The following is a 26,610-nucleotide window of genomic DNA, read 5'->3' as shown; positions in this document are numbered from 1 at the left end:
GTTACTGCTCCTTTACATTTCAGTTTACAAAAGGTTTCACAGGAATGCTAACTTTTGGATAACAGGGGAAAACCTATATAGAGTCTGAAGAACAGTTACAGAGTCTCAGGAACAGAAAGAAAGGACTAGAGGCCTTTGGTAGAACAGCAAGCATATTCAGAAGGGGGGAGAAAAAGGGACAAAAAGAATATTTGAAGAAATAATAGCTGAAAACTTCCAAATTTGATTTAAAATACTAATCTACATATCTACAACATTCAACCAACTCCAAATAAAATAAACTCAAAGACATCTAAACCCAGACACAATAATCAAGCTATGGAAAGAATCTTGAAAGCAACAAGAGAGAAGCAACTCATTACTTAGAGGGGATTCTCATTAAGATTAACATCTGACCTCTCTCATCAGAAACCAGGGAAGCCAGAAGACAGTGGGAAAACTTGTCAAAATGCTAAAAGAAAAAACTCAAGAATTTCATATCTAGCAAAACAATCCTTCAAAGATGAAGAAATTAAGACATTCCCAATAAATACTGAAAGAATCTATCATTAGCAGACCTGCCCTATAAGAAATATTAAAAGGAAACCTTCAGGATAAAATTAAAAAACACTAGACAATAACTTGAATCTACACAAAGAAATAAAGAGCACTGGTAAAGATAATTACATAGGTAAATACAAAAGACTAATTTTTTCTTGGTTTTAACATCTCTCTCTTGATTTAAAAGGACAAAAAACAAACATAAATCTGTGTTAAGGAGCATACAATGTAAAGATGTAATATGAGCCCTGGCCTGGTGCCTCAGTTGGTTGGAGCATAATCCTATGCAGGTTTGGTGCCCGGTCAGGGCACATACCTAGATTGTGGGTTCAATCCCCAATTGGGGTGTCTACGGGAGGCAACAGGTCAATCTCTCTCTCTCACATCAATGTTTTTCTCTCTCTAAAATCAATACACACACACACACACACACACACACACACACACACACACACACACATTAATTTCATAACAGTACCAAGGAGTAGAAAGGAGGGGAACAGCACTATCCACAAGAAAAGGTTTTGTACAATATTGAAATTAAGTTAGCACTAATCCAAACTAAAATCATATGAATTAAGATGTTAATTGTAACTCCCCAGGGCAATTGCCAAAAAAACACACAAAATATATAGTTTAAAAAAAAACAACGATAATTAAAATGGTACTCTAGAAAATATCTATTTAACACAAAAGAAGGCAATAATGAAGGCCATGTCCAAGGGTCACATATTATACTATTCTAATTATATGAAAGGTTCTAGAGTAGGCAAATCCATAGATTCAGAAAATAAATTAGTGAATGCCACGAGCTGACAGAAAGGAGTAATGGAGAGTCATTACTAGTAAGTACAGGGTTCTTTTTAGGCAGTGGGGATGGTCGCATATCCTTGTAAATATCCAAAAACTACTCAACTGTACACTTTAAAATGATGAATTTTATGGCATGTAAATTATCACAATTTTTTTAAGACAAGAAGGAAAGCTTCTTTAGACCTCTCCTAGATATTCTTCAGGGTGACGTCAGAAGAATGGCAGTGTGAGAGGTTCCCTTGGCCTTTCCCCCTGAAGCTTCAACAAGTTGATCAACTACAACTCAACAAAGGATTTCTGCTAAACACAGAGGCATGCTGAGAGATCCTCATATTGAAGCATCTAAAGGTGGGGAAATGTGAACAAACTGGGGAGGCGAGCTCAGACAGCCACAGATGCAGTTCAGAGAGGGAAGGAAGCCAGCAGTAGCAGGCGCTTCCTTCTGCTGGGAGGAGCAGAGAGCCTCAGTGAGCACTCCTTTAGGAGTGAGAGATGCAAACTGCACTCAGCCCAGTCACCTGGGCAAGGACACAGTGCAGGGGTTTTGCTGTGGGTGTCTATTGTTGGGCGGTCGATGCTCCAAACAAAGAAACGTAGCCACAGAACCATACTGCACCTTAGAGCCTCAAAAGTTACCTTCTATCGTCCTTGGTGTCAAGTTGAGGAGCACATTATCTGTAAACTGAGACCTATCAGAGCAGAATTGCTATTTCCCTCTGTGACTGATGGCAGATTAGGAAACGACACCACAGAGGTCTGGGGTCACCATAACTAAAAGGGCAAAACAAACCCCACTCGAAGCAGCGTGGCTATACTAACTGCAGCCACAGAGGTCAGCTTCCAGATTTCACAGAGCTAAAAAAACTTGTGATTCAGCACCATCTACTGGAAATTGGTAGAAAGACCTCGTCACAGAAAGCTGCTAAGAGAAGGGCCAATAATACACAGATGTCTAAACAGAGGAGACTAGTAAATACCATGAATAACCATGCAGCAAGGCAGCTCAGAAAGAAAATGAAAAATCTCCAGAAAGCAAACTGGAATACAAGAAAATATGATATAAATGACAGAGAATTCAAGATTGTAGTCTGAAATGTGAAAAAATATAGACAGGCAATTTAATGCACTTAGAGAAAAAATCAGTGAACAAAATGAGTACTTTACCAAAGAGCGTGAAACTTTAAAAAACAAAAACAGAAACCCTGGAAATGAAGCATTCAATTAAGGAGAATATGAGTGAACTACTCAGCATAGGAAACAAAGCCAATCAGGTGGAGGAAAGAATTGGTGATATCAAAGATAGGAATCCAGAAATGACAGAGAGAGTAGAAGAGATAGATAGACCTGGGCATAAAAAAAATAAATGAGCTCAACGAGAACTATCTGACTCCATCAAAATAAAAGCACTATTAGAATAATATGCATACCGGAAGAAGAAGAGAAAGAGAAGGGAAAGGAGGACCTATTCAAACAAATAGTGAATTAAAACTTCCCAAACCTATGGAAAGGACAAGGTCCCCAAATCCAAGAAGCAAACAGAACACCTACTTACCTCAATGCAAAGAGGCCCTCTCCAAGGTACATAGTATTAAAACTATCAAAAATTAATGACACGCCCGGCCAGGCGTGGCTCAGCGGTTGAGCGTCGACCTAGGATCCAGGTGATCGGGGTTTGATTCCCGGACAGGGCACATGCCAGGGTTGCAGGCTGCAGCTGATCAATGACTCTCTCATCATTGATGTTTCTATCTGTCTCTCTCCCTCTCCTTTCCTCTCTCTGAAATCAATAAAGATATATTTTTTTAAAAAAATTAATGACAAAGTAAAAATTCTCAAAGCAGCCAAGGAAAAGAAGAAAGTGACCTACAAAGGAAAACCCATCAGGTTATCAGTAGACTTCTCAGCAGAAATTATATAAGCCAGCAGAGACTGGAACCAATTATTCAACCAACTATGAGAGAAATTGCCAGCCAAGAATAATATGTCCAGTAAAGTTATCTTTTAAATATGAAAGAGAAATAAAGACATTCCCAGATATACAAAACCTGAGGGATTTTATCACCAGAAAACCTCCATTGCAGAAAATACTAAAGGCAGTTATTCTACCTGAAACAAAGAACAGAAGGTTCTTACAACACTATAAGTAAGATCACCAAAAAACTTACAGTATGAACAGGGATAATTTGTGACAACAAAAGCATAAAAGAGGGGGATAAAGGTCTGAATAAGCAAAAGAGGATGGAAATCAGAGGCACTCAGAGGGGGGGAAAACTACTGTATATATGCAACTTTATTTTTCATAAAGCTAATGGTAACCAAACACAAAGACCCCAAAATTGAGACACATAGCTTATAAAAAGAGGGAAGAGAGGAAAGAAGTATGGGATACCACCAAACAAAAACAACAGAGACACAAAGTAAAAGAACCAATGGAGACACAGAGCTACCAGGAAATAAAGGATAAGATGGCTATAGGAAATCCTCATACATCAATCATTACCCTAAATGTAAATGGACTGAATCTACCAATAAAGAGGCACAGAGCAGCAGACTGGATCAAAAATCAAAACCCAGACATATGCTGCCTTCAAGAGACACATCTAAGCTGCAAAGAGAAAGGCTGATTCAAAGTGAAAGGGTGAAAAATGATTCTCCAAGCAAATAAAACATCCACAGAAAAGCAGGTGTAGCCATACTTATATCTGACAAAATAGATTTCAAGGTAACAAGAGACAAAAATGGACATTTTATAGTGATAAAGGTGAAACTATATCAAGAAAATATAACACTTCTAAATGTATATGCACCCAATCAGAGAGCAACAAAATACATAAAGCAACTACTCACAGAAGTAGAAAGGGAAGCAGATCAAAACACAATCGTAGTTGGGGATCTTAATATTTCATTAACAACTCTAGATAGATCTTCCAAACAGAAAACCAATAAAGAAATATTGGCTTTAAATAACACACTAGACCAAATGGACATAATTAACATTTACAGAGCCTTTCAGTCCAGAACATCAGGGTATAAATTCTTCTCCAGTGTACATGGAATATTCTCAAGGGCAGACCATATGTTGGGTCACAAAACTAGCCTCAACAAATTCAAGAAGACTGAAATTATACCGAGCATATTCTCTGACTATGATGCTTTCAATTTAGAAATCAACTGCAAAAAGGAAGTAAAGAAACCGACAAATATTTGGAGATTAAACAACATACTACAAAAAAATCACTGGGTCAAAGAAGAAATAAAAGGTGAGATCAAAAGATATATAGAGGCAAATGAGAGTGACAATATGCCATTTGAAAACTTCTGGGATGCAGCAAAAGCAGTAATAAGAGGGAAATTTATATCATACAGGCCTATCTCAAGAAACAAGAGAAATCCCAAGTAAATAACCTAACATTTCATCTTAAAATGCTAGAAAAAGAAAAACAAAAGCCTTCTGGTCAAGATGGCAGCATAGGCAAATGTGGTACTAGAATCCTCCCACAACAACATCAAAGATACAACTAATCTTCAGAACAACCATCATTCAGAATCTCCTGAAACCTAGATGAATGGAAATCCTACAACTACGGAATTAAAGAAGCCACATTAAGACTGGTATAGGAGGGGCAGAGGTGTGGAAAGGGTCGGTACCACACCCATGTGTGGCAGTTTTTAATCAGGAGGGCTATCTTGGATGAGGAGGTCCTCCCCTGAAAAGGAACAGGTTCCAGCCCCACACCAGACCCCTCAGCCCAGGGTTCCAGAAGTCCCTATAACTTGGGGATATAAAAACCAGTGGGGATTGAGGCTGAGAAAGATAAAGGCTCCTGGAGTCCCAAGCAGTTCCTCTTAAAGGGCCCACGCATAGACTCACTCTGACTTCCTCTGAGCTCCAGCATTGGGGCAGCAGCTTGAAAGAAATCAGGGACATACAGGTAAAAACTAAACTGTCTGGCATCAAAGCAAAAGCTGAGGAGGGAGCAGGTTTCTCCCAGACAAAAGTGCTGGCTGAGGTCACTGTTCTTTTGCTGAGCTCTCCCAACCACAGCGCCAACAGGCAGGCACTATATCTGAGTAGCGTAGAGGACGCCAAGAATCAAATCAGCAATTTGAAATATGAGAAAGCAAAAAACACCCAATCAAAAGAGCAAAAAGAAAAATGAATCCAAAAATATGAAGATAGTTTAACCTTTAAAAGATGGCATTTAAAAGACAAACTCCATATATTTTCCAGGATCAACTGTAAAAAAGAACCTATATGCTTAGGTTTCTGAGTATTTAACCTTTAAAATACGGCATTTAAATTCGGCCAGTGGGACCCACTCCTTGCCAGGAACTAAAGTTCCCTTTCATCGAATAAAGGATAAGGAGCCTCTGAGACAACTTCAGGTGTACCAACATTTGCATCATGAGGATACCAGAGGAGAAGAGAGGGAGCAAGAAATTGAAAACCTATTTGAAAACATGACAGAAAATTCCCTTACCTGGTGAAAGAAATAGATGTTCAAGTACAGGAAGCATAGAGTCCTCCAAACAAAATGAATCTAAAGAGGCCCACACCAAGCCAAATAATAATTAAAATGCAATAGGTTAAAGACAGAAAGAATCTTAAAGGCAGCAAGAGAAAAGCAGTTAGTAAACTACAAGGGAGCTCCCATAAGACTGTCTGCTGATTTCTCAACAGAAACTTTGCAGGCCAGAAGGGAGTGGCAAGAAATATTCAAAGTGATGAAAAGCAAGGACCTACAACCCAAGATTACACAACCCAGCAAAACTACCATTTAGAACTGAAGGCCAGATAAAGACCTTCACAGACAAGAAAAAGCTAAAGGAGTTCATCACCACCAAACCAGTATTAAAAAAACTGTTAAAGAGTCTTCAAGAAAAAGAAAAAAAAAGGTCAAAAGAATGAACAATAAAACAACAATAAATATATATTTATCAACAATTGAATCTAAAAATCAAAATAAATGAACAAGCATAACAAAAACAGACTCATAGATACAGAGAACATTTTGATGATTGCCAGATGGGAGGGGTGTTGGGTGAGTGGCTGAAAAAGGTGAAGGGATTTCAATATACAAAATCATAAATACAGTATAGTTATGGAGGTGTAAGTACAGCATACAGAATATAGTCAATAATATTCTAATAACTATATATGATGTCAGATGTGTATGAGATTTTTGGGGGGATGATCACTTAGTAAGTTTTATAACGTCTAATCACTGGAGTATACACCAGAATCTAATGTATTTTATGTCAACTGTAATTTAAAAATTTTTAAATGATTTTTAAAAAAGCAACCCAAGATCAGAAGAAAGGAAATATAAAAATTAAAGCAGAATTGAATGAAATAGAGAACAGAAAGACTATATAAAAATTAATACAACAAAGAGCTGGTTCTTTGAAAAGATTAATAAAATTGACAAACACTTTACTAGACTCACTAAGAAAAAAGAGAAAAGACTCATATAAACAAAATCAGAAATGAAAGAAGAGTAATCACCACAAACATCACAGATATACAAAGGATCATACTAGAACACTATGAAAGACTATATGCCACCAAATTCGATAACCAAGAAGAAATGGACAAATTCCTAGAAATATATAACCTTCCTAAACCAAATCATGAAGTACTGAAAAATCTAAATAGACTTTTCAGCATTGAGGAAATTGAAACCACCATCAAAAACTTCGCAAAAAATAAAAGTCCAGGACCAGATGATTTCACCAGTGAATTCTACCAAACATTCAAAGAAGATTTAAAATCTATCCATCTCAAGCTCTTCTAAAAATCTGAAGGCCAACATAACCCTGATACCAAAACCTGGCAAGGATGACACAAAAAAAGAAAACTACAGAGCAATATTTCTGATAAATACAGATCCAAAAATCCTAAACAAAATACTAGCAAACCGAACACAATACATAAAAAAAAAAAAAAATCACAATAAAGTAGGGTTCATTCCAGGAGAACAGGATGGTTCAACATACACAAATCAATCAATGTAATAAACCACATTAACCAAAGGATAAAAGTCATATAATCTTATCGATACAGAAAAAGCATTTGATAAGATACAAGATCTACTTACGATTAAAACACTCAAAATAGGAATAGAAGGAAAGTACCTCAAAATAATCAAGGCCATATATCACAAACACTTAGCCAATATCATACTCAATGGCACAAAAACTGAAAACTTTTCCTCTAAAATCAGGAACAGAACTAGGAGGCTCACTCTCACCACTTTTATTCAAAATACAGGGTGTCCCAAAAAAATGTACACCCACTTTAACAGTTGATGGCTCAATTTTGAAACTGAAATTGTATTTTAATAAACATTGCCTTTATAATTACTCAGTGTGTCTATACATTTTGGGGGGATACCCTATTTTTCTGGAAGTCCTAGCCAGAGCAGTAAGGCAAAAGAAAGAAATAAAAGGCATCCAAACTGGGAAGAAGTGTCACTTTTGCAGACAACATGATTCTGTATGCAGAAAACCCTAAAGACTCTACCAAAAAAACTACTAGAAACAAAAACAAATACAGTAAAGTTGCAGAATATAAAGTCAATGTACAAAAAATCCACTGCTTTCCTGTATACTAACAACGAAACTTCAGAAAAAGAGATGAGAAAACCAATTCCTTTTGTAACTTCAATCAAAAGAATAAAATACCTAGGAATAAATTTAACAAAGGATGTTAAAGAACCATATATTGAAAACTACAAAGTATTATGAAAAGAGAGTGAGAAAGACACAACAAAAAGAAAAATATTGCATTCATTGACTGGAACAATCAACATAGTTAAAATGGCCATACTACCCAAAGCAATACACAGATTTAATACAATCCCCATCAAAATCACAATGTTGCCTGGGCAGTGTGGCTCAGTGGTTGAGTGTTGACCCATGAGCCAGGAGGTCACAGTTCAATTCAGAGTTCAATTCCTGGTCAGGGCCATGCCAGGGTTTCAGGCTCAAACCCCAGTATAGGGTGTGCAGGAGGCAGCCAATCAATTAATCTCTCTCATCATTGATGTTTCTATCTCTTACTCCCTCTTCCTTTCTCTCTCTGAAATCAATAAAAGCATTTTGTTTTTAAAAATAAAAGGTTATCACTGATAATCTCTTTAAAAAAAATCCCAATATCATTTTTTAAAGAAATAGAACAAAAAATCATCAGATTTGTATGGAACTACAAAAGACTGTAAACAGCCAAAGCAATCGGAGAAAAAAAATGAAGCCAGAGGTATCACACTCCCTGATTGCAAATTATACTACAGAGCTACAATAATCAAAACAGCATGGTATTGGCAGAAAAAGATACAGAGGTCAGTGGAACAGAATTGAGAGCCTAGATATAAAACCACATGCATATGGGCACATAATTTTTGACAAAGGAGCCAAAAACACACAATGGAGTAAAGACAGTCTCTTCAATAAATGGTGCTGGGAAAACTGGAAAGCTACATGCAAAAGAATGAGACTAGATAACAATTTGCCTCCATGTACAAAAATTAATTCAAAATGGGTCAAAAACCTAAATATAAGACCTGAAACAATAAATTACATAGAAGAAAACATAGGACTAAACTTATGGAGCTTGGTCATGGAGAACATTTTATGAACTTGACCCCAAAGGCAATGGAAAAGTAAAAGCAAAAATAAATAAATGTGACTATTTCAAACTAAAAAGCTTCTGCACAACAAAAGAACCTAACAACAAAACAAAGAGGCAGCAGACCAAACGGGAGATATTTGCAAATAGCTTTGACAAAGGCTTAACATCCAAAATATATAAAGAACTCATAAAACTCAACACCAAACAACCCAATTGAAAAATGGGCAGAGATTCTGAACAGACACCTCTCCCAAGAAGACACACAAATGGTCAACAGATATATGAAAAGATGTTCAACCTCTCTAGCAATTAGGGAAATGCAAATCAAAATTACAATGAGATACCACCTCACACCTGTTAGAGTGGCTATGATCAAGACAAATAACAAGTGTTGGAGAAGTTGTGGAGAAAAGGGAACCCTCATTCATTGCTGGTAGGAATATAGACTGCTATAACCACTACGGAAAGCAGTCTAGTGATTCCTCAAAAAATTAAGAATAGAGCTACCATAGGACCCAGCAATCCCTTTCCTGGGTATATACCCGAAAAACAAAACATGAATTCACAAAGATATATGCACCCCTATTGTTCATTGCAGCAATATTAACAGTGGCCCAGACATGGACACAACCAAAGTGTCCTTCAACAGAGGATTGGATAAAGACGTAGTACATATACACAATGACTACTCAGCCATAAGAAAAAAACATATACTGCCATTTTCAACAACATCGATGGACCTTGAGAATATTATGCTAAGTGAAATAAGTCAGTGGTTGCCAGAGGGAAGGAAAGGATGAAGGGGAACTAATATATGGTGACGGAAGATGATGTGACTTTGGGTGGTGGGCACACAGTGCAATATACAGATCTTGTATCATAGAAATGTACACTTGAAACTTATATGATCCTATTAACCAATATCATCACAATAAATTTAATTTTTTTTAATTTAAAACATACAGCCCTCCTAGCTATCTATCTATTGACTAAAGCCTGACCAACCAGGTTATCACATACTCCTCTCTAGCCCTTTGGAAATATTCTGTGAGGCATATGGCTCTGTTCTCGCCCAGCCCACCTTCCTTCTGTCACTGCCTATACCATGATCTTCTTTAAACCAGATTATGCAAATCCAAGAAAATATATAGGCCCCCAAAATGGGGTAAACTAGCATTTTTTTGAGCATTTTACTTAAAGAAGATAATTAGATGTCACTTATAATACATTATCATTAAATAAAATTAGATAAGTGTCATTTATTACAGATGACTGCTAATTACTAGAATTTAAAGTAGAATAAACAAAGGCCACAATGATGGAGACTATAAAAACAAGAAAACATTATCTAAGCAGCAAGATAAAAGAATTAAAACTAATTTTTAGAATAAAAAAGAAATAATTAAGTGTATTATAAAATAAAGACTTTGATGGGTCAATAAATAAAAAATTTAATTATAAGTTTACTGAAAACACATTTTAAAAAGTTAAAAATGAGCAATGTCAATATTAAATTAACACAACTTAGGATATACAGGCAATGCAGTATTTTGAAGATGCTTAAAAGATTAAATGCTTCTATTACTGGATAAGACTAAAATTAAGCATTCAATCAAGAATCCAAAAATAAAATAAAAATAAAATGAACCTAAGGAAAATAGAATAAAAGAATATAAAAAGATCAATCAATATACAAAGAATAACAATTAATCATAAAGTCCAAGAGAGGTTGCTTAAAAAGGTGAAACAAATAAATCTCTATCAAGGTTAATCAATAAAAATAGACACAAATATATCACAAAAAATGAAAGCAGAAATATAACCATAAGTATAGTTAAAATAATATTAAGTATAAAATAAATTTGAAAATCAAATCTAAATGAATGGGTGCTTTACTTAAAAATTTTAATAGGTTGGAGCATCGTTCCATACACCAAAATGATTGCGGGTTTGATTCCCAGTCAGGGCACATACCTAGGTTTTAAGCTCCATTCCCAGTTAGGGCAAATACAAGAAGCAACCAACTGATGTTTCTCAATCACATCAGTTTCTTTCTCTCTCTCTCTCTCTCTCCCTCCTCTCTAAAGTAAAAAACCTATCCTCAGATGAGGATTAAATATATATATAAAAATTGCCAAAACTGACTCAATATATATCTGAATTATACTGAGTTCGAATAAAGCCAGGCTAAAAAGTACATACTGTATGATTCAATGTATATGAAGCTCTAGAACAAGCTAGTCTATAGTGATAGCAATCAGATTGGTGGTTGTTAGGGCAGGGGCAGGAAGGAATAATCTCTACAGGATATGAGAGAACTTTTGGGGGGGATGGAAATGATTGATATCTTGATTGACATGGTGATTATCAGGCATATATCTTTATCAAACTCTTGGAATTAAATACTTAAATGTAATGTAACTCTTGGAATCAAATACTTAAATGAGACGTAAATCATTTCTCAATAAAAATGAAAAAGTTTAGAGATTAAAGATGGCGGCAGACGGAATGAAAGTTACACTGACACACTCTCCCGGGACTAAACTGGAATTACAACTAAAATATAGAAAAACCATCCTGAATAACCAACTGCAACTGAAGACAAGCTGGAGAGCACCCTCATAACCAAGGAGGAAAAGTGGAGACCACATAGAGATTCGTAGGAAGATGGGAGGCACAAGAGGGCTGGCTGGGCTCTCAAAGGCAGCAGCTGAAGGTCCAGTGGGATATCTCAACTGTGGGGGGGTTCCCACGGAGGACTCTGGGGCCTAAACCCCAGGCTTGGCTTCCCAGCCAAGAGCAGCAGAAGTGAGAAAGGTGCCCACATAACATCTGGCTGTGAAAAGCAGCAGGGTTTCTGCCTGCAAGGGAGAGGCAGCTGGAAACGCAGGTACCCTCTTAAAGAGCCAAAGCACAAACTTTCGTGTGCAGCCACCCACACACTTGGGCTCCAGCGGGGGCGGGGGGCAGAGTAGACTGGAGCTGTGTAAGGAGATCCTAGAGTTGTAGGCTCTGGAGATAGAGCTCAGAGGCCACCCTTCCGGATTCCTGTGCCAAGTCATTCCCCCATACTGCAGAGGTCTTTCTCAGAAAATTTGCTACTTTTGCTTGAGAGGAAGCAACTGCCCCACCCTGCTGGAAAACCTCTGCCCTACCCAGAGGAGTTTCTACAGCCTGAGGCTCATTAAGAGAATCAGACTAATCGGTCTGTAAGCAGAGGCAGACCTCAGAGTGTTTTGAGTCTTTGCCTGATCTGCTTCTGGACCCAGGCCTTAGAAAAGCAGACTTTGGTGTGCATCTCGGTCCTGTCCAAATGCACCCAGCCTCAGCAGAGGAGACCTCAAGCCAAGGGTTGTTGATAGCTCCAAACTCAGGGCCAGTCACAAATTGCATCTGACATTGGCCTGCACCAGAGACCATCCAAAAAGACTGAGAGTCGAAGCAGATCTAACTAACAATTAGAAACAAACCCAAACAAGCAGTGAAAACGGGAAGACAAAAAACAAGCCCCAAATGAAAGAACAAGAGAAGTCTCCAGAAAAAGAGCTAAATGAAATGGAGATAAGCAATCTCTCAAATATAGAGTTCAGAATACTGATCGTAAAGATGCTCAACAGCATGAAAAAAGATACGGAAACTATAAAGAAAATTAAGAATGACATAGCAGAAATAAAGAATATATTGGAAGGAATAAACAGCAGATTAGAGTAAACTGAGAATCATATCAGCAAATTAGAAGACAGGGTAGAAAAAAATCACTCAATCAGAAAACCAGAAAGAAAAAAAGAATTAAAAAATAGGAGGGCAGTTTAAGGGAGCTGTGGGACAACATGAATAGTAACAATATTCACATCATAAGAGTGCCAGAAGACCTAAGCAAGGGTTAGAGAACCTGTTTGATGAAATAATGGCAGAAAACTTCCCTAACCTGGTCAAGGAAAAAGCCACACAAGTTCAGGAGACACAGTGAGTCCCAAGGAAGAAGAATCCAATGTGGCCCATGCCCAGACATCATAATTAAAATGCCAAGAATTCAAGACAAAGAGTCTTAAAGGAAGCTAGAGAAAAGCAATCTGCTACCTACAAAGGAGCTCCCATAAGGCTGTCAGCTAGCTTCTCATCAGAAACTCTACAGACCAGAAGGGAATGGCATGAAGTATTCAAGGTAATGCAAAACAAGGATCTGAAACCAAGACTACTCTATTCAGCAAGGCTATCTTTCAAAATAGATGGTGAAATAAAGAGCTTCCCAGAAAAAAAGAGGCTAAAGGAGTTTATCACCACCAAACCAGCATTGCAGGAAATGTTAAAGGAACTGCTGTAATTAGAAGTAGAAAGAGAAACATAGGCATAAAGAATTAAAATAGCAATAGATATCAATAATAACCTTAAATGTAAATGGATTAAATGCTCCAATAGGGTGACTGAATGTATAAGAAACATGATCCAAATATATGCTGTCTACACAAAACCCACCTCAAAACAAAAGACTCACACAGGATGAGAGTAAAGGGATGGAAAAAATTTTTCCATGGAAATGGAAAAAAAAAAAAGCTGTGGTAGCAGTACTCATATCGGATAAAACAGACTTTCAACAAGAGGATATAACCCTGATAAACATATATGCACCCAATATAGGAGCACCTAAATTTATAAAACACTTCTAGAGAACTTCAAGGGAGAGATCGACAGCAAGAGTCATACTAGGGGACTTTAACACCCCACTGATTTCACTGGATAGGTCTTCCAGACAAAAAATCAACAAGGAAATAGTGACCCTAAATGACACACTAGATCAGATGGATTTAATTGACATTTAGAGAATATTCCACCCCAAAGATGCAGAATATACATTCTTCTCAAGTGCACAACAGTAGATGAGTGGATAAAAAAGCTGTGGAGCATTTACTCCATGGAATACTATGCAGCTGTAAAAAAGGCTCACTTATCCTTTGGGACAGCATGGAGGGGACTGGAGGGTATTATGCTTAGTGGTATAAGCCATTCAAAGAAAGCCAAGTACATTATCTCACTCATATATGGAATGTAATGAACAAAATAAATGCTGAACAAAACGGATCCAGATACATAGAAGCACGGAACAGACTGAGGGATCTCAGAGGGAAGGTGGGGATGGGGAGTGGGTGGGGAGAGATTAATCAAAGAACTTAAATGTCTATAAGCATAACCCATGGACACAGACATTATTATGGGGAAGACCTGGAAGGGGGGTGGATGGGGGGTGGATGCATGGTGGAGGGGATCAATGGGGGAAAAGAGGGGACATCTGTAATACTTTCAACAATAAAGATAAATTTTTTAAAAAATGAAAGAGTTTAAAATAATAAGCATGCAAAAATAAATACCTCAATTTTTATTACAATATTTTCAAAGTAGTGATCAACTCCAAAATGTCCATCAATAAGGAAATAATACAATACAGATTTATGTTGACATGAAAAGAGAATCCTAATATTTTGAGATAAAAGGTGATCACGATAATAGGCATAGTATGATCTCGTTTTATTTATACATAATATAGTTTCAATTTACATGCGAATGTTTGAAGAATCAAGTGTGGAAGGCATAACAAAGGGTTCAGGACTGTAGACTTTTGGGATATTTAATGCTTTTATTTTTATCCATTTTTCAAAATTTTTATTTTATATTTTTCCATCACCATTTATCCCCTCTATAACCTCTTCCACCTCCACCCACTCCCCTCTCCCCTCCAATCACCCCACTGTTGTCTGTATCCATGAGGTTTTTTTTCTCTATCCCTCCATGCCCTCTGCCTCCCTCACATCCCCAAGTCTTTTAGCCATTTCACACTTAATGAACATGCATTACTTATACAATAAATAATACACATTTTAAAAATAAAAAATAGTAATGATTACTTTTAATCAACCCACATTGTTATTAGCTTACCAGTATCATAGAAATTATTCTAAGATCAACAAATAGTGATTGTTCTAAGATCAGTAACAACCATAAGCTAATATTCCATAATGGCTTAAAGTAAATTAGAAAATAATGCGAGTTTGGGGGTAAAAAACTGCACAAATCAGAAATAGGAAAGCTTAAAGATGGATATAAGAGCTAGAAAATCAGCTCTATATGAAATAAGCTGATAGATTTCAGAGGAAAAATTAGAAAAGTCAGAATTAAAGACGAAAGGACAAAGAATACAGCAGTGAACAGACCTTGTGAAAAACGTGGTAAGAAAAATAAAGGATGAAAACAAAAAAGTGAAAAAATATGATAAAAAGGTTATGAGAGCACCCTCACAACCAAAGAGGAAAAGTGGAGACTGGTAGGAAGTGAGGACACAAGAGGGCTGGCTGGGCTCCCACAGGCAGCAGCTGAAGGTGCAGAGGGATATCTCAGCTGTGGGGAGTTCCCACTGAGGACTCTCAGGCCTAAACCCCAGGCTTGGCTTCCCAGCCAAGAGCAGCAGAAGTGAGAAAGGTGCCCACATAACATCTGGCTGTGAAAAGCAGCAGGGCTTCTGTCTGCCAGGGAGAGGCAGCTGGAACTGCAGGCACCCTCTTAGAGAGCCACTGTACAACGTTTCGTGTGCAGCCACTCACCTTGGGCTCCGGTGGAGGGGGAGTGGATAGGACTGGAGCTGTGTGGGGACACTCTGGGGAGAGTCATTCCCCCAGACTGTGGGGGACATATTTCTTGGGAGGCGAACTTTCAGCTTTTGCCTGAGGGGGGAAGCAATTGCCCCACCCTGCTGGAGAGCCTCTTGCCCAGCCCAGAGGAGTTTCTACAGCCTGAGGCTCCTTAAGATACTGATAACAACCAGCTACCCCACCCTGTGGAGCTTCCACACCCTGAGGCTCATTAAGAGAATCAGATTAACAAATCTGCAGACTGAGGCAGACCTCAGGGTGCTTTGAGTTTTTACCTAATCTGTTTTGGGACAAGGGCCTTAGAAAAGCAGACTTTGGTGTGCATCTCAGTCCTGTCCAAACGCATCCAGCCCCAGCAGTGGAGACCTCAAGCCTGGGGTTGTTGATAGCCCTAAACAGGGTACTCAGGGCCAGTCACAAACTGCATCTGACATTGGCCTGTACCAGAGACCCTCCAAAAAGACTGAGAATCCTAGCAGATCTACCTAACACCCCGAATAGCCACAGCAATCTTGAGAAAGAACAAGAAAGTTGGAGGGATCACAATACCAGATATCAAGTTATACTACAAAGCCACTGTAACCAAAACAGCCTGGTACTGGCACAAGAACAGACATATTAATCAGTGGAACAAAACAGAGAACCCAGAAATTGACCCATGCCATTATGGTCAATTAATATTTGACAAAGGAGGCAAGAACATACAATGGAGTAAAGACAGTCTCTTCAATAAATAGTGTAGGACAAATCTGACAGATACATGCAAAAAAATGAAACTGGACCACCAACTTATACCATACACAAAAGTAAATTCAAAATGAATAAAAGACATAAATGTAAGACATGAAACCATAAAAATCCTAGAGGAAAACATAGGCAGTAAAAGCTCAGACATCTCTCATAGCATGATGTTTGCTGATACATCTCCTAGGGCAAGAGAAACTAAGGAGAAAAACATATGGGACTAGAACAAAATAAAAAGCTTCTGCACAACAAAGGAAACCATCAACAAAACAAAAAGGGAGCCCACTGTATGGGAGAACATATTTGGCAATGACACATTTGATAAAGGGTTAATATCCAAAATATATAAGGAACTTATACAACTTAACAAAAGGAAGACAAACAATCCAATTAAAAAATGGGAAATGGGCCTAAATAGACACTTCTCCAAAAGGGACATACAAATGGCTAAGAGACATATGAAAAAAATGTTCAACATCGCTAATGACCAGAGAGATGCAAATTAAAACCACAATGAGATAATCACCTCACACCTGCCAGAATGGTTACCATCAATAAATCAAAAAACAACAAGTGTTGGTGAGGGTGTGGAGAAAGGGAAACCCTTGTGCACTGCTGGTGGGAATGCAGACTGGTGCAGCCACTGTGGAAAGCAGTATGGAGTTTCCTCAAAAGATTAAACATTGACCTGCCATTTGACCCAGTGATCCCACTTCTGGGAATAAATCCTAAAAAACCCCAAACACTAATCGCAAAGAACTTATGCACCCCTATGTTCACAGCAGCACAATTCACAATAGCTAAGATCTGGAAACAGCCCAAGTGCCCATCAGTAGATGAGTGGATAAAAAAGCTGTGGCAAATTTACACCATGGAGTACTATGTGGCTGTGAAGAGGAAGGACGTTTTGGCCTTTGGCACAGCATGGAGGGAACTAGAGAATATTATGCTAAGTGAAATAAGTCAGTCAGAGAAGGACAAGTACCAAATGATCTCACTTATATGTGGAATATAATAAACAAAATAAACTGATGAACAAAGTGGATCCAGTAACATAGAAGCTTGGAACAAACTGAGGGATCTCAGAGGGAAGGTGGGGAGGGGGTGTGGGTGGGGAGAGAGTAATCAGGAAAATTCTATTTTTATGGGCATGGCCCATGGAAGTGGACATTGGTGTGGGGAGGGCCTGAGGGTGGGATGGATGTGGGGTGGAGGAGATCAATGGGGTTAAAATGAGGACATCTGTAATGGTCTCAACAATAAAGATAAAGAAACATTAAAAAAAAAAAGGATTTCAGAAGAATTAATAAACATAAACATATGGCAGACATAGAACTAATATAGAGAGAATAGAATGGAGCCCCTGAAGAACAACAAGCTTTGGAAAAAGCAACCAGTTAAAACTACAATTGAAGAAAATTTTCTGAAATAGAAGAAAATGACCTTATGAAAGAGTCAGCACTAAGATATATGTTAATAAAACTATTGGACTTTCAAGATAAGGAAAAATATCTTTTAGTTATCCAGGCAAAAATATTCCAATTCACTTACATGGGGGGAAAAAATTCTATTGGCAGAAGAATTCTTACCAGCAACATTTTATGCAACAGCAAAATATCATGGAGAGAAACTATGGGTAAAGGATTTTTCATATTCAGCCAAACATCACAAGTATGAACATCACAATTACGAGCATACAAAAACTCAGAAACTATTGTTCCTTCCTAAGGAATCGCCAAGATAACACATTTCCAATCACAAAATAATCTTAGAAGTTCTAATGTAAAGAAAATATGGGAGAATGAAAGACAAATCCAGATCATGAATTCATTCAAGGAATCTCCCAGCAGAAGAACATGCTTCAGACAAAGATTTGAGAAACTTCAACATAAGAAAAATATGGGGGAACAGAAAAACTGGCAAAACTAGAACTTGACATTGAACAGATACAGTTTCTTCAACAAATCAATGACATGAAACAAAGGGGGGTTAGGGGAGGGGGGTGACTTATGAGACGTAACAACCAAATGTAATATATGAATTTTGTTTTGATTCTGATTTGAAAAAATGAATTATAAAAATATATTTTTAAGCAATCAAGAAAAATGATTATGGATTAGTTATTAGATGAAATGAGAAATTATTGATTTTGTTATGGGTATAAAGTGAAAAGATTTTTAAGGAATGAAGCAAATGTGCAAAAAACTTGATAACTGTTGAATCTGAATCATAGGTATATGCAGTTTATTGTATTATTTTACTTTCATGCATGTTTAAAATTTTTCATAATCAAATAAAACCAGAAGTATATCATCCAAATAACACAGATGCAGTCTAGACAACCATAACAAAGACAACTACTAACCAGGGAAAGTCACATATTCTCTATCTATATCCACATATGTCAATGTCATTGTCTCCCCGGCTCTCCCACCCGTACACACATATAATGCCAAGAATAGAGAAAGAGACAGATACTGGAAAAAAATTGGTAGACAAAGAGTCTTAAGAAAAAAGGACCTAAAAATAGACAATTCCCCTATCTAGTAAGAGTTGATCTTTCTAAATTAAAAATATTAAAGTGTAGAAATGTGCTAAGGGGCAGAAGAGGAAAAAGCAATGGACTGACTTGGAAGTCATTTTGTAAATGTGCAACAGTTTCTGTGCCTTTTGGGCAAATCATGTAACCCTCCTGAGCTTCGGTTCTTCAGTTATAGAAAGGGGATAATGGATGCCCTATATACCTCAGAGTCACTGTAGCCATCAAATGAGACCATACAGGAGAAAGTGCTTTGTATATTATAAGTATGATATAAATGTAAAGAAATATTAGTCATTAGATATTTATCTCTTGACCAGATAAATTTCAATTAAACTAAAAAAAATTAAATGCACATATCACCTTCTAATTCTTATTTTCTAGGTTAATACCATAAATAGATCACATTTTAACTTAATATCTAAAGTTATACTCACTACTCCTGTGTAATAGCGTAGTCCAACTACATGACCTCTCAAAGTTCCAAATAAAACTGAATCTAGCTCTTCATCACTAGTTAGAAAGTCATCTGGAGGGATAATATCTTGAAATTCAAAACGGGGAAAGAAAGTTGGATATGAGAGGCGTGGAAAATTTCCAGGGACTCCGCCATACTGGACAGTCTGAAAGTACTTCCAAACAGGATCCCTATTCAAAAAAAAAAAAAAAAAAAAAGCAGAGGAAAAAAAATTAAACCAAGTATTTCTCAAAGTCCGTACAATATTTATAGGCCAATTGTTTTCTCACACTTTATTTCAACAAATTAAATCTTATGTGGGAACTGCTGTATAAGATTAAGGGAGTGTCACTCTAGTTAAAGCAGAACTGGAGTGAGTGGGGAGATTTCCAGGAACCCTACCTATTCAGTAATGCCTCTTCTACCCACGGGTATTCCAAGTGAAAACCCCAATAAGCATTCGCAAATCTTTTTCCTAGTGATCACCTATTTAAATTGATATGTATGTGATATCTGTAACTTTATATGCCAAAATTTCAAGAGATTGAGCTAGAAGAGACTTGCAAATATGTAACTAATATTATATGTGAAGCACTTTATATATTTACAGATAATACATCCAGCATCCACCACTTAAATTCCTTCCTTATTTTATTCAGGTATTCAAACCATACCACCATGGGGGACAGACCCAAAAAGCTTCCCACTCAACGTTGGTTTAAGGGTAACCGCAATCCCCTCATGAATAACTGTTTCAGGATCGCGCATCTAAACCAATCTGGATACTGAAAAGTAAAAGGGAAGTCGGCTGGGAGGCTTCCAGGACGATTCCTCTCTCCTAAGGCCAGATGGAAGGTACTTCCCCTGCGTTTTCCTTGTAGGTCGTGCAAACCTCTTTTGGCTCCTCTGCAAATACATATTTGGACGTCTGTGCACGCACATAAACTGCGAGCTACTTAGGGTCAAGGGCTGTCTCACCTGGCCCGTCGCTCCGAGCACAGTGCCTCATGCACAGTGGGCATCTAAGGGGTGTTTTGTGGAATAAAGCACAGGTAGAGAGCCCGGCTAAGGAGTGGAGCTCTGCGCCCCAGGCCCTTCCCACCCCCACAGCCCTTGACAGAGATTTCTCCAAGGCCCCGGCGCGAGACTCGCCAGAGGAGCCCCCCCTCGTCAACCAAGATTATGCGATTATTTCTCCCGCGGCTATATGAGCCACCGGCAAAACGAACACAAGCGCAAAAACCGCACGGGAACCGCTAAAGGAACGCGGGGAAGGTCAGGTTCATTTGGGGACACGGCTTGGCCGTTACCCCCTGCGCCCCACCCCCTCAACCCCCTTCACCTCTTGAACATCCAGGACATGGCGCAGGGTGGGTGACGAGCGTAACGCTTGGGCACCCGGGGTCGTTCTCCAGCCGTCTAGATCCGCCCCCTCCCAGGCCTGCAGCGGAGCCGCGGGGAACACTTTCCGAGCCAGAGGAAGAGCGCACCACCGTCAGCTAAGATGCCGCGAGTCTAATTAGACGTCGACGCCGTCTCCTTCCAGCAACAATCTGAGACACCGCCCACGCTTTGTGACTGGCACAGGGAACGCTCAATCACGAGGAGGGGCCTACAAAGGCGAGCCAATCAGGGCACGGAAGGGAAGGCAACTCCGCCTCGCGCAGCGATTCAAAGACTGTGGGCGGGGTCCCGGCTGCGGGGGTGGTTTCATCCGGGTTCTTCCCGCCCCCGAAGCGGATGCGCGGGAAAGTCGCGCTCCCCACCAGCCCGAGCGCGGTGCCTGCGGTGCCTGCGGTGCTCGCGGTGTCTGTTCGGTTCCCCTCCTGAAAATGAGGGAAACGGCTCTCTTTCCGCTGTTTTCCCCAAGCCCTAAGCCTCAGCCCCATTCTTCAGCCCCCGCCTCATCCTGCCTCTAATTTCCCCTCTGATGTGACATATACTAGGGTCCCGCACTGAATGACCTCCGCGTGTACGAGCCGTGGAGGCCCCTGCGACAGAATTTCGCTTCCTGCGGTTAACCCCGTGTAGTTGCCTTCAAAATACTCACTTCCAACCCCGCGGCTAAATTTTGAGGCACGTTGAGTTCAGAAGAGCGTCACTGGAGTTTAGACTGACCGATTCCCCACTCTATTTAAAGGAACATTTGCACTTCCGGTGGAGGAAAGCCACCGGAAATGCGGTGAGTGTTGAAAGCGGTGGGCGCGCGACCAGCTGCCCCTGAGGGTCGGGGCTGCCCCGGCGAGGCCGAAGCAGATTGTTTTCCTCGGCTTCTGAGATTCTTCGAGACTCCGAGCTGCTGCCTTCGGGTGGGCTGGCAGCGCTGGTCCCCGGGGCCCTGGGACCCACGGGAGCCCCTGAGCGGCGGCGGCAGCGGCCTGGTCATGGTGTGGCGGCAGCAGGGGCGCAGAAGCTGGCGGCGGCCTTGGTCTGCTCCAGGGCTGGGGCGCTGTCGGAGCAGGACTGCGGGGTCCACGAGGGAACGTGTTTGTGCGTGTGGGTCAATATCGACACGTGCCCTGCGCAGTGATACCTGTCACACTTCCTCGGCAGCGGGAGAGGTGGTCTGGAAACATTTCCAAGAGGCGGTGTTCGTTATCCTAAACGATCGTGATCCGTGAGCGTAAACCAGCGGCGCAATGAGAAACCGAATTTGCAGCGATTTATTACTCCATTTCACTAAACAGAGGGACGATGAAGACAGTGGCATTTCGAATTATTTCCATTCCTTTCTTCTGGAAGTATGATGAGGCCACTGGCAACAGAGTTCAGGTTTTGTCGTGCCAGATTCTAAATAAGTTCTCGAAAAACAGGCCGGAAGATGCCCTGATTGGAAATGTGCTGTGCGTGAAGTTAGTGAAGAAACCATGCTCATTAGACCGAAAGATAAAATTCCAAATGCGAAAATACAAAACGCAAGGCCGATGTGTAATGACCGTCCCATCATTAAAGGATCCAGAGTGAATGTCATAAGAAGTTGCTGTTTTTGAAGTCAACGTTTTTGTCCATCTCGTCGCTAGCTGGCATCTCAGGCCTAGCTGTTGAACCCGAACACTCTTTATCGCTCAATTATTCTTTGTTATTTTTGGAATGACATGCAGTTTGTACTGGTTTGATTAAAATGTTACAACAGAACTACCGTACTAGAGAATGTATTCTGAAGAACTGAACAAAGAATGGCAGCTATGGAGCGACCTGCGCACGGACTGATGTGTAAGGAGGAGAGTGGCACTTACCGCCTGTGGCAGAGTTTGTACTTCATTTTAAATGCAATGGAAAGCCAGTGGATGTTTTAAGCAGGAGAATGACAATGTGAATTAGGCTTTAATTCACAGCTGTGTGGAGAATGGATTATAGGGAGCAAGGACAGAAGCAGAAGGACTGGTTAGCTGGTAATTAGGAAACATTTGTGTCCAGGTAAGAGATGATGGTGGCTTGAAAGGGGGAGATGATGAAACTAAGAAAACCAATGGGGTTTACTGATGGATTTCAATGTGGGTACCGGTGGTGGGGAAGGAATAAAAAATTCCTCCAGCCACCCGCCTCCCAGTCACACTCTTACTCATACTCCCCCATTTTATGCAGATTGATCATGTCACTCCCGTTCCCTGCTCTGAGCATGAAATCAAACAGTGCTACCTGTCGCTCTTTATAATCTGCCCCCTGCCTCCCATTCCTGTCACTTCCCAACCTACCCTGCCTATAATGGCCTTCATTAACTTCTCTAAAAATTATGAATATTTTCATATGTAACCAAAAGGCCATTTTCACACCCAACAAAATTAATAAATCAATCCTTGGTGTCGTCTAATAACTAGTTCATAATCAAATTTTCACAGTTGTCTCAAAAAAAAAAAATGTTCTTTTACAGTTTGTTAACAAAATAGAATTTTGAAGCCCTTGGCAAAAAAAAAAAAAGGCAAAAAACTTTAAGAATCTGAATTTTCAAACATCTGCCTCCAATACAAAAACCTCCAAGTTTATGTCATACCTAATAGATTCTGGAAGAATATATGATGCTGTTAGAGCTTGTTTGTTCAGTTCCCTCTCTCAAAAGGAGACAGAGACAAAGCTCAATGAAGGAGAAATTCACAGAGTACATCTCTAAGTGGATCTCAGGGAAAGGGCCTGGAATGCCAATACTTGGAGCCAGGTGACTCAGAGGGATGACAGACAGTCTAGCAAACTTTCTGGAGATCCCACAAGAAAGAGATGCTGTGTCTCATTTTTCAGAGAGTAGCCTCAAAATTCTGCAGATCTTAGAAAGAGAGCCTCACAGAACAGAACTGTGTCAGGGCAAGTGAAGGAGTAACCATGGCTAATGAGGTAGCTGTTAAACGACACAGGGTAGCCTTTGAAAATCCTAAGTCCCCAGCACTGTGAAGACTGGAAGCTGGAGGCTTCCAATAGTTCATGGTTCTAGTGAACAGAAGCCAGAGGCTGGTGCCACAAAGATGAGCAGAAGCCCTGTAAAGGGTAAGGAGGAGGTTGAATTTGAAATCTGAACTTGATTGACTTTAAATCTTAAAAGGACTGAAGTACCTAGAAGTGGCCATATTAAGTTGCTTTTCCCATTAGGCAAATTGAAGGTTTAAGACAAATTAAGTTCAATAAATATAAAGTTCTGTCTTTGAATCACTGATTGAAATCAATACATGCTATATATCCATATACATGTACATCTCGATAAATTTAGACTAGATATTTATAGCAGATACTTATAGCTGGCTGAATTAGGGAATTTTCAGTTTATTCTTTTTGCTTATATGCACGTAAAATGATCTCTGTATTGAACATGTAGAGTGTTTTGCTATAATTAATAAATGATATAAATTGCAGTAAAGAAATTACGAAGATTTTTTCAACTTTCTGTTTTTAATTAACTTTAGACTTATAGAAAAGTTTCAAAAGTTATGCAAAAAGTCCCCTCATTTTTTTTACCCCATTTATTTTAACACCATTCATAATCACAGTACAATTGTCAAAATCTTGAAAGTAACATTGGTATAACATTATTTCTGAACCATTTTTTTAAATCAAAGAAGATAAGGCAAATGAAATGATAGAAAATAAAATCTTTTGTGACTTAGTTATGTACAATTGAATTTTCTTAAGACCCCTACATATTCAGGGGCAGATTCCTAGGTACAACCACAGCTGATAGGGCAGAGGAAGTAATGTAAAATAAATGCCAAATAAAATGCTTTTTAATTGTAATGACTATCAAGTGCCTGGCTTACGTAAGCAATCAATAAATGCTCTTATTATCATTCCTATTATTGTTGTAATAAAATTACCATCTAATGAGTCCTCTAGCACTTAACAAGGACTATCGTTGATTGAGACTGACTTCCTGGTATTCATCAGCAGGGTTATTCCCACATATCAGAATAAAATTGTTTCCAGAGCCAGTCATTTTCCCGGGTACATGTCCTTGAAACTGACTGAATTGTTTCATCAAGAACTAGGAGACACTTGGATATCAACTCCCACTCTGAGAAATCTGTGGTGTTCCAGATGACACAGGCCTTTCCCAGGAGATAACTGGTTTCTCCTCCGTTAGGCCTTGGCTCACTAAGTGCTCACTATGGCAGAAGACTAGAATTGCTGAAGCATCAGGCCTGCCTGGGACCTTCTCTCTCCTTTGCTTCCTGCCCAGAATCCTTTTCCCAGCTTCAGAAAAGTACCAGTCTGGGCCATGGAATTATTTAGGGTTCTTTACATGGCCATGGCCAAAGTTCTTTTTATTTTAATAAATATTCAATGCTTGGTAAATATTTTTCTGCCTCCTTCATGGCTAGAAAATTAAAAGGCCAAAACTTAACTCTAAATGCACTTTTGATATTATCAAAAACATTCTTTTTTCTGCAGGTGACAAGGGATCAAGGGCAGGTTGGGTCAAAAACACTCTTTTAATGTGGGAAACTATATTGTATTAGCAAATCAATTTTTAGTCATTATCACAATTCACCAAACTGATGCATTCTACAACCATACCTATGCTAACCCTAAAATTAAGGTTTCACTTGCCATTTCAAATAGCCCTTTAGAAAGTTTTAAAAAGTGCAAAAAAATCAAACACACTTCTCAAATGTGAAGAAAAAAGAAAGCGTTCACATAGATTTTTAGAGGAATTTTATTTTTTTATTATCAATTTTTTTTTTTTTTTTTTAGAGAGAGAGAGACATCAATGTGAGAAACATCGATCGATTGCCTCCTGACCAGGGATAGAACTCACAGCCTGGGTATGTGCCTGGCTAGGAATCGAACCTTCGGTGTATGACACTCTAACCAACTGAGCCACACCAGCCAGGGCAGGAATTTTATCTCTTAATCTAATAGGATTAAAAATTTCAAGACTCAACTTCATAAACAGATGGAAATTTTAGGGTCAGAATATATTAATATCCTGTTTGAATTGCTAATTCTGTAATATTTACAAATCAAATTTTCATTCTCAAATATTTTGGGGTAAGGTGTTGGGTCAAAGAGAAATAAAGTAAGTGTACCCCCAGATGAATATTAAAACATTGATGACCTAGGTTACCACACTAAAGTCAAGACAACTCTGTAAATACCCAGAAAATTGAGCTTATCAAGAAACATCAGTAGTGAGCTACATTATAAATTTGTGAAAAAGATAATTCAAAGGACAAGACATATTTTACCCATAAAATTAATATTAATTTTTTAAAAGGATGAGAAGCACAGCTGTCTGGTTTCTAAGAGGGGCTCATTCAAATTCTTCTGGTAAGAGATAAATCACCATACACTTGTTTAAAAATTACTGTTTATGTGAAAGAAAATTTGAATTTAGGAAAGAAGTAGCAATAACTAGTACATACATTCAAAAAAATTTTTTACTAAGTTCCAAAGAGAATAATTCTCAATCTTTTCTCAAGAACACCTTTCCTTTTGAAAGATTGTCTAAAACTTAATGAATTTACTCAGGTTTTTAATCAAGTTTCTGTTGTAGGCGGTGGAAAGGGCACTAGGTATTAGACTGGTGGGGCTGGACTGTACTGGGGTTCAACAACCTCAGTACTTTAGTTCTGGCTAAGAAAGAATTCAGAGCCAAGACTCAAACTATAAGAGAGCATTTATTTATAAAATCACAAAGGCAGAGGAAGTAATTCGTGGAAGAAAAGGGCTGAGGAATCAAGTTACAGAGGCACAGGAAGGGCCGCTAGGAGCTTGGGAGTGAGGAAGGTGACTATGACAAGCCCAGGGGAAGGGGGAGGGAGAG

General features: G+C 39.0%; 1 protein-coding gene across 2 annotated transcripts in view; it reads right to left on the bottom strand.

The window, feature by feature from the left end:
* Positions 1–20,927, bottom strand: part of HLTF (helicase like transcription factor) — a 74,225-nt gene extending 53,298 nt beyond the window's left edge. For both annotated transcript variants that reach the window (XM_081139228.1, XM_081139229.1), the window contains exons 1-2: positions 20,707–20,927; positions 19,345–19,555 (exon numbers count right to left, since the gene is read on the bottom strand). In XM_081139228.1, coding sequence (XP_080995354.1) covers positions 19,345–19,555; positions 20,707–20,726 — 231 coding nt within the window. In that variant the 5' untranslated portion in view covers positions 20,727–20,927. The remainder of the gene's footprint in view (positions 1–19,344; positions 19,556–20,706) is intronic.
* Between the last annotated feature and the right edge of the window lie 5,683 nt (positions 20,928–26,610).

This window comes from Miniopterus schreibersii (assembly GCF_964146895.1).
Source record: "Miniopterus schreibersii genome assembly, chromosome: 5".
NCBI classification, from domain to species: domain Eukaryota; kingdom Metazoa; phylum Chordata; class Mammalia; order Chiroptera; family Miniopteridae; genus Miniopterus; species Miniopterus schreibersii.
The sequence above is the reverse complement of the archived record's forward strand: the minus strand, read 5'-3'. Positions and strand labels throughout refer to the sequence as shown.